Below are 23,968 nucleotides of genomic sequence, written 5' to 3' on the forward strand. Positions count from 1 at the left end.
ATATTTCATAGGAACCTGTAATATTTTGTGCCACTGAAACTAAAAATATGTAAATAATTGCTATTACCTACCAACATGATGTTCTACTATTTTGTCAGCCATAAAGAATAGACAGTACCAGAAAAAAAAAAAAAAAAAGATGAAGGAAAGGAGGAAGTAGAAAAAGAGGGAAAGGAAGAAAAAGGAAAAAACAAAAAAAAATTTAAAGGACTTCAGGTCATTACTTTGTTATGCCCAATATCTACCAGCTTCCTCTTATTTCTAACATTATAAGACTATAGAAGTATTTGTTAAATTAATGATATTAAAATTTCTTGGCCAGAATAAAAGTATGTAGGTTTTTGTAAATTATCTGTGATTATATGTATCAGGGGAAAACATAATAATCTTCCATAAGTTATCACAGCACCCCATCAATCCTGTCTCTGTCCCATCAATGCTGTTTCTTGGTGAGAGTCTCCCTTTGTCTGTCCAGTAGATTCCTAACTAGTCTCCATTGGCTCTTATTTTTACCTGCCTCAAATCCATTTTTTATGCTGTTACATAATTATATGTAAAGGTCTGCTCTGATAGTTTCTTCTCCTGGCCCCCAAACTTAAAGATTTCCATTAACTCTTAAATGAAGCTCAGACTTCTTAAGCAACCATTCATCACCATTGAGGGTCAAACTTAAACCTAACTTTACTTCACATTACCTCCTTGAAGAAGGTGGATATGATCTAGGAGGTGATATGCACCCAAACTGGAGCCAAACTGCTGAAGTTCAAGTCCTGCTTTATCATTTTATAGCCTTTAAATAGGTTATACAAATTATTTAACATCTTTGAATCAGTTTGATCATCTGAGAAGATAATACTTCTAAATTCCATAAAGAGCCCAAAAGTTCTAGCCCTTAGCAAGCATTTAGTTAATTGTCTAATCTAATGAGACTACTGACCTTTCCTAAAACACAAGTTACCATTTATACTTCTGTGCTGCTCTTTATCCAGGTGTCTAGCCTGGAATGCCATGTTTACTGTTCATCTATTCAAATCCTACAATTCTTTAAATCTTCACAATAAATGACACAATAAAAAATCTTTCTTGATGTCTGTAATTGGAAGATACCTCTCCTTTGAACTCTCTAATACTTTGTGCTATTCTTAATCCATGTATTCCATATTTCCCACTATCTTAATTACCCCTAATATTGAAACTCCCACCTTTGTGTTTCACAGAGTACTAAGTACTGTGTGTGTGCATGTGTGTCTGTGTGTGTGTGTGTGTCTGTGAATGTGGTCAAGAATACATTTTACACAAATTGTTACATCAAATCTCCTCTTTTGAGGAAGTAGTATATAAATTATTTTATCTAGGTGACAAATTGAGTTATAGCTCTATAGTGATGTTGTCATCTTCCAAATAGCTTCCAGAGGGACAGAGAGAATAAGAAAGGAAAGGAATATTGGGTGAACCTGGTCTAGTTAGAGGAAAGATCACTCTCATATGTGACAATTTTACTGAAAAAACATTGAGCACACATGCTTTGAAGTTCCTTTGTCCTCCTAATTGGTTAGAAGCACGAATTATAATTTCCTTTTTTATAGAGAAGGAATATGTATATGGTTACTTATGCTAATTTGTGAGGCACATTCAAGAGTTGCAGTTGTCACTGTGGGCTAGTGGGTCTCCAGCCAGTAGTTCTATTGGTATCCCATCTCTATAAAAAAGAAATAGTATCATCCACCTCATTAGAACTGATTCAAATGGATTCTTCTTAATGGCTGAGTAATACTCCATTGTGTATATGTACCACAGCTTTCTTATCCATTCATCTGCTGATGGACATCTAGGTTGCTTCCATGTCCTGGCTATTATAAACAGTGCTACAATTGGACACTGTGGGAGAGGGAGAGGGTGGGATGATTTGGGAGAATGGCATTGAAATATGTATAATATCATATATGAAACGAGTCGCCAGTCCAGGTTCGATGCACGATACTGGATGCTTGGGGCTGGTGCACTGGGACGACCCAGAGGGATGGTATGGGGAGGGAGGAAGGAGGAGGGTTCAGGATGGGGAACACATGTATACCTGAGGCAGATTCATTTCGATATTTGGCAAAACCAATGCAATATTGTAAAGTTAAAACAAAATTAAAAAAATAGAAAAAAAGGAAACAGTAAATTATAGTTAATAAACCAGATACAGCTTTTCTGTCAGAAGAAAATTCTGTCCCTTCAAATATATATTTTAACCTTAAGGGATAATATTTGAAGAGTAATTCCATTTCACATTTCTTCTTGTTCTCCAATACCTTAAGGGATAATATTTGAAGAGTAATTCCATTTCACATTTCTTCTTGTTCTCCAATACCTCCCCAAAATGCTGAATATAATTAGCATGTAGGCTCACTTCCTATTATGGTATGATAAGAGAGTCTATCTTGGGTAATTCTGTCATCACTACTATTAAAAATAAATGTTTTTTTGCATTTTAAAGCTATTTATCCAAAGAAGAAAAAGAAGAAGAATGATGACATAAAGGTAGTTTATGCTGTTGCTGACCAGAAACCAAACAGAGGAGCAGATGGTAATTTAATATTATAATAAGAAATATTAAATAGTATTTTTAGGGAAGACTAAATTTGGATGACTTTTTTTTTTTTGGCTTAAATGCAGACAATTCCTCTATTCCTTTTTGTCAAATGACAAAATTTGGGTGATGCTTACAAGCAATAATACAACTCTTTTGCTTCCAGAATTTTATCTCTAATTACTAATTTAGTATTCTGGCCTTATATCATCATTTTAGAGAAATTAAATGGTCTATTGCTGCTGAATGAACAGTATATGAAACAAAAAATTGCAAGATAATTTTTATATTGCTCAAAATGATTTTTGAAAATTCTGAAGTGGATCAGAAATTAAGTACATTAATTCAGTCCATCATGGACTCCATATCACTTTATTATTTCTATCATTCTGTGTTACTTCATGTTGTATGTTAGAATTAGACCAGGAACCCAAATAACAGCATAAATATCCTCCAAGTAATACACTATCAAAACTATAAGACTATTTTAAATTGAGCAATATGAATTCTTCTCCAATATTAAATTTCCAAAGAAAAATTTAGTATAAAAATTAAATCCATTTGTATTTATCAGTTAAATTCTAAGTAAAAAGTTTAAAATCTTTCTTATCCGAGGGTGTAATTTGATTACTCTCATAAAGTCTCTAGGATGAAACAGGATTGAGCTAAGGCTGTCTTCCACTCAGAACTACTGTAGTTTACTTAATTCAGCTTTAAACTTTGTGGGCACCATTTGTAACCCATTTGTAACATTTGTAACCCAGTTCAGTTCAGTCACTTAGGCATGTCCGACTCTTTGCAACCCCATGAATCACAGCATGCCAGGCCTCCCTGTCCATCACCAACTCCCGGAGTTCACTCAGACTCAACGTCCATAGAGTCAGTGATGCCATCCAGCCATCTCATCCTCTGTCATCCCCTTCTCCTCCTGCCCCCAATCCCTCCCAGCGTCAGAGTCTTTTCCAATGAGTCGGTTCTTCTCATGAGGTGGCCAAAGTACTGGAGTTTCAGCTTTAGCATCATTCCTCCCATGTGGGTCCCAAAAAGTTTTTTTTTGTTGTTGTTGTGTTTTTTTTCTTTAATAAAACACCAAGTAATTACTTACAACATATACAATTATGACAACACAAGCCACATATCCACTAAATAGAGACAGTAAAACTAAATTCTCAGTTTCTGAAGCAGTTATCCTATGCAGAATGGTTTTCTAAAACTCTAGTGTTTAATGAAGGTCAGAATTGTCTTAGAAAAGAAAGTCATTTAGTCATGTCCGACTCTCTGTGATCCAATGGACTGTAGCCCACCAGGCTCCTCTGTTCATGGAATTATCCAGGCAAGAATACTGGAGTGGGTTGCTATTTACTTCTCACTGATATCAAAATCAGTGCCTCTTGAGAAACCTATATGCAGGTCATGAAGCAACAGTTAGAACTGGACATGGAACAACAGACTGGTTCCAAATAGGAAAAGGAGTACGTCAAGGCCGTATATTGTCACCCTGCTTATTTAACTTATATGCAGAGTACATCATGAGAAACGCTGGGCTGGAAGAAGTACAAGCTGGAATCAAGATTGCCAGGAGAAATATCAATAACCTCAGATATGCAGATGACACCACCCTTGAGGCAAAAAGTGAAGAGGACCTAAAAAGCCTCTTGATGAAAATGAAAGAGGAGAGTGAAAAAGTTGGCTTAAAGCTCAACATTTAGAAAACGAAGATCGTGGCATCTTGTCCCATCACTTCATGGGAAATAGATGGGGAAACAATGGAAACAGTGTCAGACTTTATTTTTCTGGGCTCCAAAATCACTGCAGATGGTGATTGCAGCCATGAAATTAAAATACGCTTATTCCTTGGAAGGAAAGTTATGACCAACCTAGATAACCTATTCAAAAGCAGAGACATTACTTTGCCAACAAAGGTCTGTCTAGTCAAGGCTATGGTTTTTCCTGTGGTCATGTATGGATGTGAGAGTTGGACTGTGAAGACAGCCGAACACTGAAGAATTGATGCTTTTGAACTGTGGTGTTGGAGAAGACTCTTGAGAGTCCCTTGGGCTGCAAGGACATCCAACCAGTCCATTCCAAAGGAGATCAGTCCTTGGTGTTCTTTAGAAGGAATGATGCTAAAGCTGAAACTCCAGTACTTTGGCCACCTCATGTGAAGAGTTGACTCATTGGAGAAAACTCTGATGCTGGGAGGGATTGGGGGCAGGAGGAGAAGGGGATGACAGAGGATGAGATGGCTGGATGGCATCACCGATTCGATGGACGTGAGTTTGAGTGAACTCCGGGAGTTGGTGATTGACAGGAAGGCCTGGTGTGCTGCAATTCATGGGGTCGAAAAGAGTCAGACACGACTGAGCGACTGAACTGAACTGAACTGATGTCAAAATATCTCAGTGATATTGGAGGAAAGAATGGTAAATGGAAAGTACTATTTTAAGCCTCACCAGGTTACCAGTCTATCTGTGACGGTTCTCCAGGTATCAAAATTATAAATTTAATTAAGTATAACTGAAAGACAAAAATGAATTCTCAAACTGTATTAATACTTTATCTGGGGGTGGTGGGGAGGTACTGTTTCTACTCTCCACTCCTAGAGATTGGCATGTGAGTCATTCTTTTTTTATGAACTTTAGAAATGTACAGTAGTGATATCACAATTATATATTAAAAGTGTTCCTCTCTCTCATTCACCATAATCAAACCTCCTAAATTTGCCTCTCACCGTTGCACTGAGTATGAACTCCATATGGTGTAACAGCCTATCCACTATTATGGGCAGTTTTCTCAACATTTTGTAATTGGCAACAATCCAAGTAGAGTTCAGAGGTCAGAATTCTCTACAGTTCCTGCTTCTTGTCTCTATATTTTTACATTCTCAAAAAAAGATCTGGAGGTAATTTATTTTGGTTTTTAAATTACTTTAAAGCAAAATGGAATGGTTTTATGTAATTGCATGAGTTTTAACACATATGAAATTGTGTGACTTCTATCAAAATCATAACATTTCCAACATTCCAAAAATGTTCTTTGGCAGTCATGCATTCCTTCCTCCAACTGATAAGCCCAGGCAACCACTGATATGTTGTCCAGCACTACAGTTCTTTTTCCTTTGGAAAATGTCTTATAAATGGACATTTTGATAATTGTTCCTTTCATTCAACATAGTGCCTTTGAAATTCATTCAAATTATTTCATTTGTCAGTAGTTTACTCCTTATTATTTCCTTTGTGTGTATGCAATGGATTTACCTCTGCATATATCAGTTGAAGAAAATTTGGTTGTTTCCAGATTTGGATGATTATGAATAGAAAGATCAGAAGTATACACTAAGTATACATTAAGCTTTTTGTGTGAACAAGGGATTATTATTGTGTATGTTGAAGTTTATAAAGAATTGCCTATTTCTCAGAGCAGCTATAACATTCTGTATCCCCCATTAGTAATGCATGAGAGATCTATTTGCTATGCATCCTTGCAACCGTTGATGTTATCAGTATTTTTTATTTTAGCTATTTATATAGATGTAATGGTATATCACTGTGGCTTTCATTTGTATTTTTCTGATGTCTAATGATGATGAGTATTTTTTCATATGCTTTTTGCCTTTTGTAAATCCTGCTTAGTGAAGTAGCTGTTGAAGCCTTTTCCTCATTTTTATTTGGACAGTTTTCTTACTATTGAATTTTGAAAGTTACTAATATATTCTGAATATAAGTCTTTTTCAGGTATGTGATTTGAAAATATTTTAATCTGTGACTTGCCTTTCAATTTTCCATTTCTAATTATTCAGTATGTCTATCCTTTTGCACATATTGCACTACCTTTGATTATTGTAGCTTGTTATTGTCTTAAAATGAAGTAGTATAATTTCCAGCAAGTTTATTTTTCTTCCCAGTTTTTATGGACATTTTAATTCATTTGCCTGAGTATTAGTTTTATACTCAGCTTTACATCAAAAAATATGCCAGGGTTTTTGAATGAAAGAGAAATAAATCTTTACAGGGTCTTCCAATCCGTAAACATTGTATTTCTTCCTATTTGTTTAGGTCACCCTTGATTTCTTTCACAAGTGTTTTGTAGTTTTCAGCTTAGAAATCTTGTATATGTTCTGATGAATAAGTGCTTCATTTTTGTACATGTACATGGTATTTTAAAAATTTGATTCCCAGTTGTCTGTGGCTATTGTTTTTACTATATCTCTTTGTACAGATATTTTAGTGGTTTTGTTCAAGGTAATAGCATACTTACTTAGCTTATCACAATCAACTCTGACTAGACATTCTTACCTCTTTATGTTAAATGTAAAGTATAAAATGTGTAAATCTTACCAGTATATATGTTTCCTTATTCCTCTCCCCTTTGTTATTAGGTACCTTATATATTACATCTACATACACCAAACACGCACTCAGACAATGTAATCATTATTTAAATAACTAAACAGAGGTAGACAGTCTATTATATTTAGTCAAATAATTTACATTTTGGTTGCCTTTTAACTCCTGATGTTTCTGGTTATTTTTATTCTTTTTATCTTAACTTTTTTTCTGTTGGAGTATAGCTGATTAACAATTCTGTGTTAGTTTCAGGTGTACAGAAAAGTAACATATACATATATCTATTCTTTTTCAAATATCTTTTGATGTGAAGGAATTCTTAATTCAGTACAATAAAATTTCACATATTTTCATTATAGTTTGTATATTTTGTTACTTTTTCAGGCTCATTTGTATGAATTCTCTTTGATATTGAAAAATTATTAATCTTTTACCTTATTTGTGGGAAATATTTTCATCATTTTGTTAATGGCATTTTTAGCCTTTCTTATTAAACATTTCAAACATAAGCAAAAACCAACAGAATACTTATGTGCCTCTCTTTCAATTTCAACAATTCATAGACTATTTTGTTTTGTCTGTGCCCTCAACTTCTCCCTGGTGCCCTATTGTTTTAAAGCACGTCACACACATTATTTCATCCATCAGTATATTATTATGTACCTAAAAGATAAGGATTATTTTTAATGCATAACCACAATATCATGATCGCATTACACAAATGAATAAGTCATTAATGTAAAGTGAAAGAAAGTGAAGCCGCTCAGTTGTGTTCAACTCTTTGCGACCCCATGGAATGTAACCTACCAGGCTCCTCCGTCCATGGGATTTTCCAGGCAAGTGTACTGGAATGGGTTGCCATTTCCTTCTCCAGGGGATATTCCCAACCCAGGGATCGAACCCAGGTCTCCCGAATTGCAGGCAAATGCTTTACCGTCTGAGCCACCAGGGAAGCCCTTAAGGGAAGTCCTTAATGTAATCATACATTAAATCACTATTCAGCTTTCCAGTAATCTCATAAATATCACAAAAATATTTGGAAGTTACTTTGAATCTACATTGACAAATATTGCAATGGTTTGTATATCTTCTGAGTCTCTTTTAATCTATGGATTCTCCTTCCATATATCCCTCTTCTTCCCTCCTTCCCTTCCTCCTCTTTTTTCAAACTATAGTTTGTTTGTTTCAGAAATTGAATTGCTTGCCTTGTTGAGCTCCTCAGTGACTGAACTTTTGCTGATTGTATCTATATGGTGTATGTTATTTCTTCTGTATTTCTAGTAAAGTATCAGTTTATTTACTTTCAGGTTCAGGTTCTTTAGCAAGGTTGATTCATAGATGGTAGTGTATCTTTCTATCAGGAAGCACCATAATGTTGCACTGTTTTTCTCTTTGTGATATTAACAGCCATTTGTGCTCAAGGACTGATCCATGAATTAATTATAGGTTTCAAAATTGGGTTAATTCCATCATCTCTTCTTTATAAATTAGAATGGTCTAATAAAAAGAAATTTACCCTCAACTTCTGATTGGTTACATTGTGATACAGATATTTAAGAATAGCAGACGGATGCTTAATACTTTAACATCATTTATTAGTTTTCAAAATAATGAATTATTTCAGTAGCATCTTCCATGCATGTGTGCTATGTCGCTTCAGTCATGTCCAACTCTTTGTAACGCTATGGACTGTAGCCCACCAGGATCCTCTGTCAATGGGATTGTCCAGGCAAGAATACTGGAGTGTGTTGCTATGCCCCCCTCCAGGGGATCTTGCCGACCCAGAGATCAAACCTGACTCTCTTGCATTACTGGCAGTTTCCTGCATTCAGTGAGATTCTTTATGCACTGACCTACCAGGGAAACTGTCCATAATGCTATTACTGTGCTTGTTTATGCTGAAATAAACGAGCACAGTAATTATATACTGTGCTTGTTTGTGCTTTGTAGCAGGTGAGAGCCCCTTCAAGATAACTCTTGAGTCCCTTTTGACACAACCCTATCGATTTTTGTTAGCTTTCTTGTTAACTGAGAAGCTTATTCTGTACACATTCAGTTGTTTTCAACCAATGAATTTCATTGGCATCTTTGAAAAGATGAAGTGATATATATAGTTGGACCTATTTCTGGACATGCTGTTTTGTTTCATTGGTCTGTTTACCCTTATGTGAAAACAGTATTCTATTAATTACTTTAGCCTTATAATGAGTCTTGAAATTTGGCAGTTTGAGTTCTCCAACATTAATTGCTTTTCTAGGTTAACTTAGTTGTTCTAGGGCCATTGCATTTCCATAGAAATTTTAATTTTTAATTGAAGTATAGTTTATTTACAATATTATGTTAGTTTCAGGTGTAAAAATTATTCAGGGTTTTTTGTAAATTATATTCCATTATATGTTATTACAAGCTATTGAATATAATTCCTTGTGCTATACATCAAATCCTTGTTGTTTTATCTATTTTATGAATATAGTTTGTATCCATTAATCCTATACTAATTTGTCTCTCCCTTACTCCATCTCCCCTACATAACCATCTTTGTTTTCTAAGTCTGTAAGTCTGGTTCCGTTTTGTAGAGATTCACTTGTATTACCTTTTAGATTCCACATATAAGTGATATCATAAAGTATTTGTCTCTCTCTATAGCATTTACTGGTGGCTCAGAGGTTAAAGTGTCTGCCTGCAATGTGGGAGACCCAGGTTCGATCCCTGGGTCAGGAAGATCCCCTGGAGAAGGAAATGGTAACCCACTCTAGTATTCTTGCCTGAAGAATCCCATGGACGGAGAAGCCTGGTAGGCTACAGTCCACGGGGTCACAAAGAGTTGGACACGACTGAGCGACTTCACTTTCACTTTCATATGACTGACTTCACTAAGCATAATATTCTCTCTAGGTCCATCCATGTTACTGCAAATGGCAATATCTCATTCTTTTTATGGCCACATAATATTCCATTTTGTGTGTATGTATGTATATCTTAAGCCAGTCATTTTCTGATGGGCACTTGAATTATTTCCATATCTTGACTACTGTAAATAGCAGTGCTTTGAACATTGGCATGCATGTATCTTTTCAGCTCTCTAGTTTCTACAACTGTCATTTGGAATTTTTGTGGGTTCACCTTTCATTTCTTTTTCTTGCTGGCCAGGACTTCCAGAACAATGTTGAACAAAAAGGTGATTGTCTACATCCTGATCTTGTTCTAAAATTTAAGGCTAAGTGATCAATATAAACTAAAATATTAGCTCTAGAGATTTGAAGATAACTTTTAACAAAGGAAAGACATATCCTCTCATACTCCCATTCACTAAGAAGTTTCATCATGAATGGGTGTTGTTTTCCCATGTTTTTCCTTGCATCTTGGAGATAATCATCTAAATTTCCTTCTTTTTGCTCCTACTGTGGTAAGTTACTTTGACATATTTTTGAAAAATAAACCACCTTATGTTCTTGGGATAAACATCACTTATTCATTGTGTATTATTTTTTAGTATATATTGTCACTGCTGCTAAGTCGCTTCAGTCGTGTCTGACTCTGTGCAACCCCATAGACGGCAGCCCACCAGGCTCCCCTGTCCCTGAGATTCTCCAGGCAAGAACACTGGAGTGGGTTGCCATTTCCTTCTCCAATGCATGAAAGTGAAAAGTAAAAGTCAAGCCGCTCAGTCATGTCCGACTCTTAGCGATCCCATGGACTGCAGCCTACCAGGCTCCTCCGTCCATGGGATTTTCCAGGCAAGAGTACTGGAGTGGGGTGCCATTGCCTTCTCCAGTATATAGTGTTAGATTCAGTTTATTTATAATTTTTACATCTTTTGACATGGGAGGATATTGACTGAGTTTTTCTTATAATGTCTTGTAATTTTTATATGATTTTTATATGTGAGTGATTCTGATCTCAAAGTATGAGTTAGGAGATGAGTTCACTCCTCTTCGTTTTTCTGGATGAATTTGTGTAGAATTAGTGTAAATTCTTCCTTTGGTATGTTGTATAATTCAGAAGGAAAGTCATTTGAGCCTAGAGTTTTCTTTGTGGAAATGTTTTAAAGTACACATTCCATTTATTAAATAGATATGTTCTTCATATTTTCTATTTGTTCATGAATGTGATTTGGTCATTTTTTGTTTTTGATGGAATATATATCTCATTTTATAAGTTATTGCTATACCTTTTCATAATATATTATTTTTAGCATCATGGAAATGGCAACCCACTCCAGTGTTCTTGCCTGGAGAATCCCAGGGACAGGGGAGCCTGGTGGGCTGCCGTCTATGGGGTCGCACAGAGTCGGACATGACTGAAGCGACTTAGCAGCAGCAGCATAGACTCTGTTATGCCATTATCTCTGTGTCTTCTCTTTTTCCTGATCAGTCTGACTTATCAGTTTTATTTAAACTGTTTATTTTCTCTTGTTTTTCTATTTCCTTTTCACTTAGATCTTATTTCTTTTCTTCTGCCTATTAAGTGTGACAAGGTTGTGGAAGAATTAAAATTTTGATACACTGCTGAATAGTATGATATGGTACAACCACTTTGGAAAACAGTCTGACATTTCTTAAAACTAGACATACACCTACCATATGACCTAGCCATCCACTACTATGTATTTACTCAATAAAAATGAAAACATATACTCACAAAAACTTGTGCAGGTAAATTCCTAAATATTTGTAAGTTGCCAAAACTGTAAATCTCAAACAACAGGGGAGTAGATAAAAATAATTGTGACAAATCCATTGAATGGAATAATTTTTAGAAATAAAATGAATGAATTTTTAAAACATACAATATTATGTTGAGTGAAAGAAGCCAGGCAGAAAAAAAGAATACATACTATATGATACCATTCCTATCAAAATTCTAGAAAATGCAAATAAATCTTGTGTTAGAAGTACAGAGCAGTGTTGTCAGAGAGTGGGAATAAAGAGATAGATGGATTACAGGTGAATGAGAGAACCTTCAGGGGGTATTATAAATTTTATTTTGGTTGTAGTGATGGCTTCACAGTTATGAGCATATTTTTAAATTCAGGAAACCATACAGTTAAAATAAGTACAGTTTATGTTACTTCAATTATACTTAATATGCTGTTTCTCTTTCATTTACTTTTAGGACCCTATGTAAACACTCTTCAGAGATCTCTAAGTAGTTCAAAGAATGTTGCCAAAAAACCTGTACCTGCTGTTGTTTGTCGGCTAGATGCACAAGATGATACTGAACAAAAGGTATAAGATTATGTCTCAAACTTTTGTATGCTGATTATTAATTTATCTAGTTAACTGTTGCTTCTATGAACCACCTCCTTCTCTAGCATGTTAACTTATCTGTTAGGTATATTAGGGTCTATTCCTGAGAACTGATCCTTTCCCCTATATGTATTGATTTACCTTTGTGCTAAATTCACTATGTAATTTAGCAGAAACTAATCCAAATAATCATTTAGCAACTGCAATGATAATATCTAATATCTATTGAGCATCTGTTGGCCAAAGCCCTGTGGCTTTTTCCAGAAGGAAGAGAAAATGAATAAACTGGTCACATAGAATACATAATCTTCCCTCCTGAGGACTTATTATTTAGGGAAGCAGATAGACACACAAAAAAATGTTTTACAGTAAGTAAAGAATATGGAATGATACATTTTATTTTGATTCTAAGCAATGTGTTTTTAAAGCATTAATTGGATTAGAATAGTTTGGATTGTACTTCCCTGAAACAAAGCAAATGACTAAAATGACTAAAGTTTTTAGAATCAGCCATTAAATAGATTATCATGAATTTAAACAAAGTATGAAATACTGGAAGAAGTGAAGTCGCTCAGTCGTGTCTGACTCTTTGTGACCCCATGGACTGTAGCCTACAAGGTTGCTCTGTCCATGAAATTTTCCAGGCAAGAGTACTGGAGTGGGTTGCCATTTCCTTCTCCAGGGGATCTTCCCCACTGGCCACATACTAAACTCAATTTTGAATTAGTGAAATACCTATAGAACTAGTACCTACCTGTAGAAGGTACCCTAGGAAGCTGGTATTAAGTATTGCCCCTGAGACAGTTTTCATGAGAGAGTTGGAAGATTAAAGACAAGAAAATATGTATTAATTTGGTTGACTGATAGAAGGCAAATCTCTTTAAGAAGTAAAGTTACTAACTATCTTTAATGTTGTGCCATTTAGAAAGATGGAGAGACAAGTGAAAAACCAAGTGTTTTTGATGATAGAGGTAAGAAAATAAAAAACATTTCATAATTGTTCTGTTATTTGTTAAGTACCTAATTATGGTTTCACCATATAGTTTCTCAAGTTGTTTATTTGATTATAAAAGTCATGGTTATTTTGGAAAATAAAGCATGATATGAAACTATTTATGAATTTTGATTTTTAAATTAGCCTATATATTTGAATGATTGCTTGATGAGGATGGTTTTTGAAAATTGTGAGGTGTGGGCAAGTTAGAATACCTGCTGTAACTGTTCCAGTGATAAATAGAGTAAGGTACTGACATACTATGGTTCAGTAGGTTACAATACAGAGCACTTACCAGGAAGGCCCTCGTGTCCCACTGCCATATATTCCTCATAGGCAATATATCCTAATTTGTATCTCCTCTTGAATGGAATATACAAAAGCTAAGTTTTTCTGCATGTTAGATTTCTGGAAGTCACCCAAAGCACTTCCATGCATATCCTACAGTATACACACATAGAACATGCTAGAACCCTCCATGTAGTACCCAATGACCACCTCAGATTCAATACAAAAATCAAATTTTTCATCCTCCTGTTTTTTACCCAGGCACAAAACTTGACTAATCTTTGACTCTTCCTCTTTCTTAAATTTTGTATCCCAACATTACCAGTCTCTGTCTAACCTACCTCCTTAATTCCTCTTCCCCTCTCCTCTTTTCCATTCCCACAACTGCTGACTTTGTTTTGTCCATCCTTGAATATTTCAGTAATCTTTCCCCAACCTCTTCCTCTTCTTTTTAATTTACTATATATTTTGGTATAAAAGCAATTTTCCTAAAACACAGTTTTGGTTATTCCCCTATTCAAGTTGTGAATGGTTTTCCATTGCAGACTGAATGAAATGCAAATATCCAGTTAAATCTGCCAGTGGTTTGTGACTATAGGAATTAAATTGGCATAGTAGTATATGAATTAGGATCAGAGGTTAAGGATCTCAGACTTGGTTTTGAGGGCAGTGGTGAGCCACTGGAAATTTGTAGGCACTGAACATCAACAAAGCACATGTTATTCTTGGTGATACTGCCTTAACTCAGGTGAATCCCTGATTGATGTAACCCACTGATTGAGCTCAGTCAGCAGGGAGAACATTGAATCAGTTCTTTTCATGAACATTCATCCTTAATCCAGCAATATTATCTTTTTGTATGTAATTGTTTCTCTTCTTTGTCCAGGGGAACCATGTGTCTCAACTCAAGATTCAGTGATTTCACCTCAGAATTCAGCTACAAGAAATTTTCCCAGATCTTCAATGACTTATTTGAATCATTCAAAAGTTGAGGTATATAATATTTCCTTTGCTCCAAATGTGAATAATAAATGAAGTACTATTTTATGATCATCATTGGTTAAAAAAATTCATTCATGAAACTACTATACAGAACAACTTTGCTGCTGCTACTGCTGCTGCTAAGTTGCTTCAGTCATGCCCGACTCTGTGCGACCCCATAGACAGCAGCCCACCAGGCTCCCCCGTCCCTGGGATTCTCCAGGCAAGAACACTGGAGTGGGTTGCCATTTCCTTCTCCAATGTGTGAAAGTTAAAAGTGGGAGTGAAGTCGCTCAGTCGTGTCTGACCCTCAGCAACCCCATGGACTGCAGCCTAGGCTCCTCTGTCCGTGGGATTTTCCAGGCAAGAGTACTGGAGTGGAGTGCCATTGCCTTCTTCGAGAACAACTTTACTCGCTGAAATTAATCATATCATAAAATTTCCCCAAAATAGGCTGCAACATATAGTTCATGGTACATACCTGTAACCTTCAGAGAAAGTATCAAATTAGGCTTATTTGATTGGGCTTTGGATAGTGCTGATAGATTGTTCTGAGACAGATCATTTCTTCCCATTGCCTTTTGACTAATGATTAGTTAATTGCTTTTGAAAAGTTACCAGCAAAAGTTCAGGGTGTGACATCTGGATATAACATAGATACATAGATACCTTTCTCTGTGGGTTGCCAACTTCCTATCACAGGAGTCAAAAAACACATCTTCCATTACGTTAGCAGCACAGTGTTAGCTGGTTGAAAGAGATTTCAGTATACTCAAAATTTATTAAAATTTTTCTAAATGAATTCTATTTGATTACGGTAGAAAGTAACATCATTTTCTGTGTCCTCTAACGCATAATTTTTGAAAGAGCCCATTATATAAATTCATAAATGTGTGATTAATATAAAATGCTTTTCTGTAGCACAGTTTTATTATGAACAAGCAGTTTACGTTTCAATGTTCTGCTGTGTTAATAACCACATTAAGCATGAAAAAGAAATTTTTTACTAACTCTTAACATCTAAAGGCCTCATATTGCCCAACAAATATTAAAGACTATGTCATTTACTAACAACCAAAAAAATGAAAAACTTCTTTAAATACATTTTATTATTGACCTTTTTTGAGTAATGTGTGTATTCTTAAATTTGCCATCTGTATTTCTTGAAAACGAATATGAAATGTCCACAAATATCTAGTTTATTATAGGCAATACCATTAGAATTTTATTATGAAAAGTATTACATCCTGTTTCCAACATGTACAAAGATTACCACTGTCAGAAAATATATGTCTGATGGTCTGTGTTCAACTCTTAGATCTGGGAATTTAAAAAGTCTATTGTGAATTCACTGATTAGCTCTAGTAATCAACAAATTCAACAAAGTTGCAGGATACAAGGTCAACACAGAGAAATCACTTACACTCCTATATACTAGCATTGAAAAATCAGAAAGGAATTAAGGAATCAATACCATTCACCACTGCAACAAAAAGAATAAAATATCTAGGAATAAACCTACCTAAGAAGACATAGAAGGAAGGTCCTATGCTGTAAAGAGCAATATTGCATAGGAACCTGGAATGTCAGGTCCATGAATCAAGGCAAATTGGAAGTGGTCAAACAAGAGATGGCAAGAGTGAATGTCGACATTCTAGGGATCAGCGAACTGAAATGGACTGGAATGGGTGACTTTAACTCAGATGACCATTATATCTACTACTGTGGGCAGGAATCCCTCAGAAGAAATGGAGTAGCCATCATGGTCAACAAAAGAGTCCGAAATGCAGTACTTGGATGCAATCTCAAAAATGACAGAATGATCTCTGTTCGTTTCCAAGGCAAACCATTCAATATCACAGTAATCCAAGTCTATGCCCCAACCAGGAACGCTGAAGAAGCTGGAGTTGAACGGTTCTACGAAGACCTATAAGACCTTTTAGAACTAACACCCAAAAAAGATGTCCTTTTCATTATAGGGGACTGGAATGCAAAAGTAAGAAGTCAAGAAACACCTGGAGTAACAGGCAAATTTGGCTTTGGAATACGGAATGAAGCTGGGCAAAGACTAATAGAGTTTTGCCAAGAAAATGCACTGATCGTAACAAACACCCTCTTCCAACAACACAAGAGAAGACTCTACACAAGGACATCACCAGATGATCAACACCGAAATCAGATTGATTATATTCTTTGCAGCCAAAGATGGAGAAGCTCTATACAGTCAGCAAAAACAAGACCAGGGCTGACTGTGGCTCAGATCATGAACTCCTTATTGCCAAATTCAGAACTAAATTGAAGAAAGTAGGGAAAACCACTAGACCATACAGATATGACCTAAATCATATCCGTTATGAATATACACTGGAAGTGAGAAATAGATTTAAGGGCCTAGATCTGATATATAGAGTGCCTGATGAACTATGGAATGGGGTTGGTGACATTGCACAGGAGACAGGGATCAAGACCATCCCCATGGAAAAGAAATGCAAAAAAGCAAAATGGCTGTCTGGGGAGGCCTTACAAATAGCTGTGAAAAGAAGAGAAGCAAAAAACAAAGGAGAAAAGGAAAGATACAAGCATCTGAATGCAGAATTCCAAAGAATAGCAAAGAGATAAGAAAGCCTTCTTCAGCAATCAATGCAAAGAAATAGAGGAAAACAACAGAACGGGAAAGACTAGACATCTCTTCAAGAAAATTAGAGATACCAAGGGAACATTTCATGCAAAGATGGGCTAGATAAAGGACAGAAATGGTATGGACCTAACAGAAGCAGAAGATATTAAGAAGAGATGGCAAGAATACACAGAAGAACTGTACAAAAAAGATCTTCACGACCCAGATAATCACAATGGTGTGATCACTCACCTAGAGCCAGACATCCTGGAATGTGAAGTCAAGTGGGCCTTAGGAAGCATCACTAAGAACAAAGCTAGTGGAGGTGATGGAATTCCAGTTGAGCTATTTCAAATCCTGAAAGATGATGCTGTGAACGTGCTGCACTCAATATGCCAACAAATTTGGAAAACTCAACAGTGGCCACAGGACTGGAAAATATCAGTTTTCATTCCAATCCCAAAGAAAGGCAATGCCAAAGAATGCTCAAACTACCACAGACTTGCACTTATCTCACACGCTAGTAAAGTAATGCTCAAAAATCTCCAAGCCAGGCTTCAGCAATACATGAACCGTGAACTTCCTGATGTTCAAGCTGGTTTTAGAAAAGGCAAAGAAACCAGAGATCAAATTGCCAATATCCGCTGGATCATGGAAAAAGCAAGAGAGTTCCAGAAAAACATCTATTTCTGCTTTATTGACTATGCCACAGCTTTTGACTGTGTGGATCACAATAAACTGTGGAAAATTCTGAAAGAGATAGGAATACCAGACCACCTGACCTGCCTCTTGAGAAACCTGTATGCAGGTCAGAAAGCAACAGTTAGAACCAGACATGGAACAACAGACTGGTTCCAAATAGGAAAAGGAGTACATCAAGGCTGTATATTGTCACCCTGTTTATTTAACTTATATGCAGAGTACATCATGAGAAACACTGGACTGGAAGAAACACAAGCTGGAATCAAGATTGCCAGGAGAAATATCAATAACCTCAGATATGCAGCTGACACCACCCTTATGGCAGAAAGTGAAGAGGAACTCAAAAGCCTCTTGATGAAAGTGAAAGTGGAGAGTGAAAAAGTTGGCTTAAAGCTCAACATTCAGAAAACGAAGATCATGGCATCTGGTCCCATCACTTCAAGGGAAATAGATGGGAAACAGTGGAAACAGTGTCAGACTTTATTTTTTTGGGCTCCAAAATCACTGCAGATGGTGACTGCAGCCATGAAATTAAAAGACGCTTACTCCTTGGAAGGAAAGTTATGACCAACCTAGATAGCATATTCAAAAGCAGAGACATTACTTTGCCTACAAAGGTCTGTGTAGTCGAGGCTATGGTTTTCCTGTGGTCATGTATGGATGTGAGAGTTGGACTTTGAAGAAGGCTGAGCGCCAAAAAATTGATGCCTTTGAACTGTGGTGTTGGAGAAAACTCTTGAGAGTCCCTTGGACTGCAAGGAGATCCAACCAGTCCATTCTGAAGGAGATGAGCCCTGGGATTTCTTTGGAAGGAATGATGCTAAAGCTGAAACTTCAGGACTTTGGCCACCTCATGCGAAGAGTTGACTCATTGGAAACGACTCTGATGCTGGGAGGGATTGGGGGCAGGAGGAGAAGGGGATGACAGAGGATGAGATGGCTGGATGGCATCACTGACTCGATGGACGTGAGTCTGTTTGAACTCTGGGAGTTGGTGATGGACAGGGAGGCCTGGCGTGCTGCAATTCATGGGGTCGCAAAGAGTCGGACACGACTGAGCGACGGAACTGAACTGAACTGAAGAAGACAAATGACCTGTATACAGAAAGCTGTGACACTGATGAAAGAAGTCAAAGATGACATAAAGAGATGGAGAGATATTCCATGTTCCTGGGTAGGATGAATCAGTATTGTGAAAATACTATACTACTGAATGCAATCTGCAGATTCAGTGTGATCCCTATCAAATTACCAATGGCTTTTTTCATAGAACTAGAACAAAAAATTTCATGATTCATATGGAATAGCCAGAGCAGTGTTGAGAAAGAAGGATGGAACTGGAAGAATCAACCTTCCTGACTTCAGACTATACTTAAATGCTACAGATATCAAGACAGTACAGTACTGGCACAAAAACAGAAATATTGATCATTGGAACAAAATAGAGAACCCAGAGATAAACCTACATACCTAAGGGTACCTTATTTTTGACAGAGGATGCAAGAATTTACAATGGGGCAAGACAGCCTCTTCAATAAGTGGTGCTAGGAAAACTGGTCAGCTACATGCAAAAAATGAAATTAGAACACTTCCTAATGCCATACACAAAGATGTGGATTACTCAAAATGGATTAAAGACCTAAATGTAAGACCAGAAACTACTAAACTCTTATAGGCAGAACAGTCAATGACATAAATCAAAACAAGATCTTCTGTGATCCACATCCTAGAGTAATGGAAATAAAAACAAAAGTAAACAAGAGGGACATAATAAAACTTAAAAGCTTTTCCACAGCAAAGGAAACTACAAACAAGGTGAAAAAACAACCCTTGGAATGAAAGAAAATGATAACAAAGGGAACAATGATAAAGAATTAATTTCAAAATGTACAAGCAGCTCATACAACTCAATACCCAGTCAAAAAGTGGGAAAGGAACCTGAAGAGACATTTCTCCAAAGAAGACATACAGATGGCTAACAACCACATGAAAAGATGCTCAACATCACTCATTATTAGATAAGTGCAAGTCAGAACTAAAGTGAGATACCACCTCACACCAGTCAGAATGCCCATCATTGAAAAGTCTACAAACAATAAATGCTGGAGAGGGTGTGGAGAAAAGGGAACCCTCTTGCATTGCTGGCGGGAATGTAAACTGATATAGCCACTATGGAAGACAGTATGGAGACTCCTTAAAAAGCTAGGAATAAAACCATCATATGACCCAGCAATCCTATTCCTAGACATATACCCTGAGGAAATCAAAATTGAAAAAGACACATGTCCCCCAATGTTCATTGCTACACTTTATACAATATCTAAAACATGGAAGCAACCTAGATGTCCATCAATGGATGAATGGATAAAGAAGTTATGCTATATATATACAATGGAATACTACTCAGCCATAAAAAGGAACACATCTGAATCTATTCAATGAGGTGGATAAAACTGGAACCTATTATACAGAGTGAAGTAAGTCAGAAAGAGAAATGTAAATATAGCATGCTGCTGCTGCTTCTGTTAAGTCGCTTCAGTCATGTCTGACTCTTTGCGACCCCATAGACTGCAGCCCACCAGGCTCCCCGATCCCTGGGATTCTCCAGGCAAGAATACTGGAGTGGGTTGCCATTTCTTTCTCCAATGCATGAAAGTGAAAAGTGAAAGTGAACTCGCTCAGTCGTGTCTGACTCTTCGCGACCCCATGGACTACAGCCCACCAGGCTCCTCCATCCGTGGGATTTTTCAGGCAAGAGTACTGGAGTGGGGTGCCACTGCCTTCTCCAAATATAGCATACTGACACATATATATGGAGTCTGAAGAGATAGCACTGATGAATTTATGTTAAGAGCAGCAGTAGAGAAACAGACATAGAGAACAGACCTATGGACATGGTGGGATGAGAGGAGGGAGAAGGGGAAATATGAAGAGAGTAACATAGAAATTTATAATACCATATGTAAAAGAGATAGCCAATGGGAATTTGATGTCTGACTCAGGCAACTCAAACAGGGGCTCTGTGACAGGCTGAAGGGTGAGATGGGAGGGAGGAGACATGGGTGTACCTATGGCTGATTCTTGTTGATATATGACAGAAAACCACAAAATTCTGTAAAGCAATTCTCCTTCAATTTAAAAAAAATTATTTTTAAAGCCTATTGTGAAATTCCCTGCCACTCCAGTGGTTAGGACTTGGCATTTCGCTGTTGGAGATCTGGGTTTCATACCTGGTCTGGAACTTATGATCCTGCAAGCTACACAGTGTAGCCCCCCAAAAAGAAAAAGTCTGTTGCACCTGATTCACTGCTCTCAAAGTTTCATATATTCAGAGAATCTGCAGTCTGCCTTCCAGCTCTATTTAAACGTTTATTCTTTTAGTGTTAAAAAAAAAAAGTACCTGTTCATTTATTCCATTGAGTTAGCTTCCTTACTAATCAGTGCACTCCAAAGATAGTTAATTTAACAGTAAATGATATTGTGCAGAAAAGAACAGGCTTGAGACTGCTGACTTTGTAGTGGCTTGCTTGCAAGACTGGCCTGTGGCTAGTGTTTGGGAACTTGGTTTTTCTAACATTCTCTAACTGATATGAAAATTCCCTAACTGAACAGGTACATACATGTACCTAGACTCTGCAGAAAATGTGATTTTTGTTGAACATATGATTTCCTTTTGGAAGGCTAGAATTTCAGATATGCATTAGGCAGAGGATGTCTTCATGATGAACCTTCAATAAAACCTTAAATGCTGAGTTTCTAATGGATTTCTGAGGCCAAAACATTACACACATGTACTTTTATTGCTGGAGAAAAGAGCATGTTCAAATGTGTCCTTTCACAGGAGGGGTAAAGCAACTGTGCTTATATTTTCCCAGACTCCTGCTGTCTTTTCCCTTTACTTATCCTATAGTGTATCCTTTTACTATTAATATAATAAATATTAGATATGAATACACTATATTCTGAGTCCCCTGAGTCTTTGCAAATTACCACGTGTGCATAGTCTTGTGGCCCTCCTATAATATACCTATAAACTTGTTTAGTTCTGTAAATAATAGATGTAATATAGCCATCAAAATGTGTGCATTTCTTTAAAAAATTACAGTTAAGAGAAATTCTCAAAAATCATAAATCTTTGTGTTTTAAATATATAAATAATAGTTGATCAGATCCTGGAAAAAAATATTTGAAGATATTTGTTTTGTTGTTTGTATTATGTAGAAGGAGATAAATGTTGACTGGAATGGAAGATCAAAGAGACCAAGCCTCTTATGCAAACCAGGTAAATATCAACAGCTCTTGAGTAAATCATGCAGTCTGTTAATTCATTTTTTCAACTAACATTTATTGAGCTCCTGATTCATGCCAAGTATAATGCTTAAGACTGAAAAAAGAAAATCCAAAGTTCAGTTATAGTGTAGTAAGAAGATAGACATGCCAATAACCACAACCCAATAAGGTAAGTACAATAAAGAAAGTAGTGTGCATACATATCACATATAAATATAAATATATGTAATATATATATATGTAAAATATAAAGAAGACAGTGCGTAGGTCTACCTAGGGTCCTCAGAGAAGCCTTTACAGAATAGGCCATAATTATGACATGAAGGAGGAGAAGGAATTTTCTATTTTAATTTTGAGAAAATTGATACTTAATATTAATTGTTCTTTCTCTAAATATTGAGTGCCTTTTCAATGGAGAAGTTGCCTTGAATATTGGTTTATTATGTACATATATGACACATAAATATGTGAAACATGATATAGATTGGTTCTGTACGTGAGTTTATTCCTAAGTAATTTTATCATTTTTATAAATATTTTTCTACATTCATGTATAAATAGGTTCCTAATGCTAGAGAAACACAGTAAAGTTTTTCCTTTTTTATTGAATTACCTCATGAAAATCTCTTGTTAATTTTAATATTTTTGCTCATATCTCTTTTTTCTTAATAAATAATTATGTGACAAAATTCTTAAAAATTCCCAAGTGTTTGTGCTCATTTTAATATCCTTTCTAAATATAATTACTGGAACTTCCAATATAAGTGGCATGGTAGTTAACAGTATGCCTGTTAAATTTGGGGTTTTACCTGAAATAGTTTTGTTGTTTCACCATTTAGGATATTTGCCTTTGCTTTTGGTAAATATACCTTTATTATCTTTAAATAATGTTTTTCCTATCTTATTAGGAATATTACAGCTGAAATTATGAATTTATTTTATGAAATAAAGTCATTTTAAAAATCTTGTAATTAGCCTCCAATTAAAATAAATAAATTTATATTTTAAAAAATCTTTTCTAGTACCTATTGATATAATCATGTGATATTTTCTCCTTTGATTTATAAGGATCATATTGACAGATTCTATCATATACTATTTTCCTATTTCAGAAATAAATTGCACTAATGTTTTACTTTTGTATATTCTTTAAATTGAAGTAAAACATAATCAGAAAAGATTACAGAACAATATACAGCTTAATGAATTAACAAAGGAAAACACCCATGAAACCACAACATAGGAGAAATAGAACATTGCAAATCTAGTAGAAGGAAAGCCTAGTTATACTCACTCCCAATCAATATTCTCTCTTCTCACCAAATACTGTCATTATCTTGATTTCCGATATAGTTTATATATATATATTTGTATATATTAGTGCAGTTCCCTACCATCTTCTTGTCAAACCAATACTCCACTGTCCTAATTCCAAAAGCCTTGTAACATATCTTGATATCCAGTAGAGCAAGTAGAGTATCTTGGCCCTTTTCCTTTCCATATAAATTTTCCAAGAATATATTTAAGTTTCCTTTAATTTCTCTCAATAATATTTATGCTTTTGTGTCTTAAATATATCTATTGGATTTATTCCTGGGAGCTTGATTTTTTAATGATATTTTAAAGAGTATCTTTTATATTTGTATTTTTATATTTATCAATAGTCTAATGAAATAAAATTGTTTTCTATATTAGTCAGAAACCTGGGTAACCTCAATTATTATTCCTAGTAATTCATTTGCATATTATTTTAGACTTTCTGTGTATATTATTGTTTCTTACAAGTGTCAGTATTTCTTCCTTTTCAACCCTTTATCTATTTTTTTTTAAATTTTAACTGTCTAGTAGCATTAGTGTGTGTTGAAAAAGGCAGTTTTTTATTCCCAGGCTGAGAGTGAAAACTTAACAAAAATGTCTGCTTTTTTT

At 35.7% G+C, this 23,968-nt stretch overlaps 1 protein-coding gene across 1 annotated transcript in view; it reads left to right on the forward strand.

Annotated features, from left to right (window-relative positions):
• FSIP2 (fibrous sheath interacting protein 2) overlaps positions 1 to 23,968 on the forward strand; it is a 151,170-nt gene that overhangs the window by 47,175 nt on the left and 80,027 nt on the right. The window contains exons 9-13 of the mRNA XM_086371319.1: positions 2,483 to 2,572; positions 12,037 to 12,149; positions 13,096 to 13,141; positions 14,339 to 14,445; positions 21,974 to 22,034. Of these exons, the coding sequence (XP_086227445.1) occupies positions 2,483 to 2,572; positions 12,037 to 12,149; positions 13,096 to 13,141; positions 14,339 to 14,445; positions 21,974 to 22,034 (417 nt within the window). The remainder of the gene's footprint in view (positions 1 to 2,482; positions 2,573 to 12,036; positions 12,150 to 13,095; positions 13,142 to 14,338; positions 14,446 to 21,973; positions 22,035 to 23,968) is intronic.

The sequence above is a fragment of the Bos grunniens genome, chromosome 2 (genome assembly GCF_055505025.1).
Source record: "Bos grunniens cultivar Pamir isolate PY7600 chromosome 2, Bosgru_T2T1.0, whole genome shotgun sequence".
Classification (NCBI taxonomy): Eukaryota; Metazoa; Chordata; class Mammalia; order Artiodactyla; family Bovidae; genus Bos; species Bos grunniens.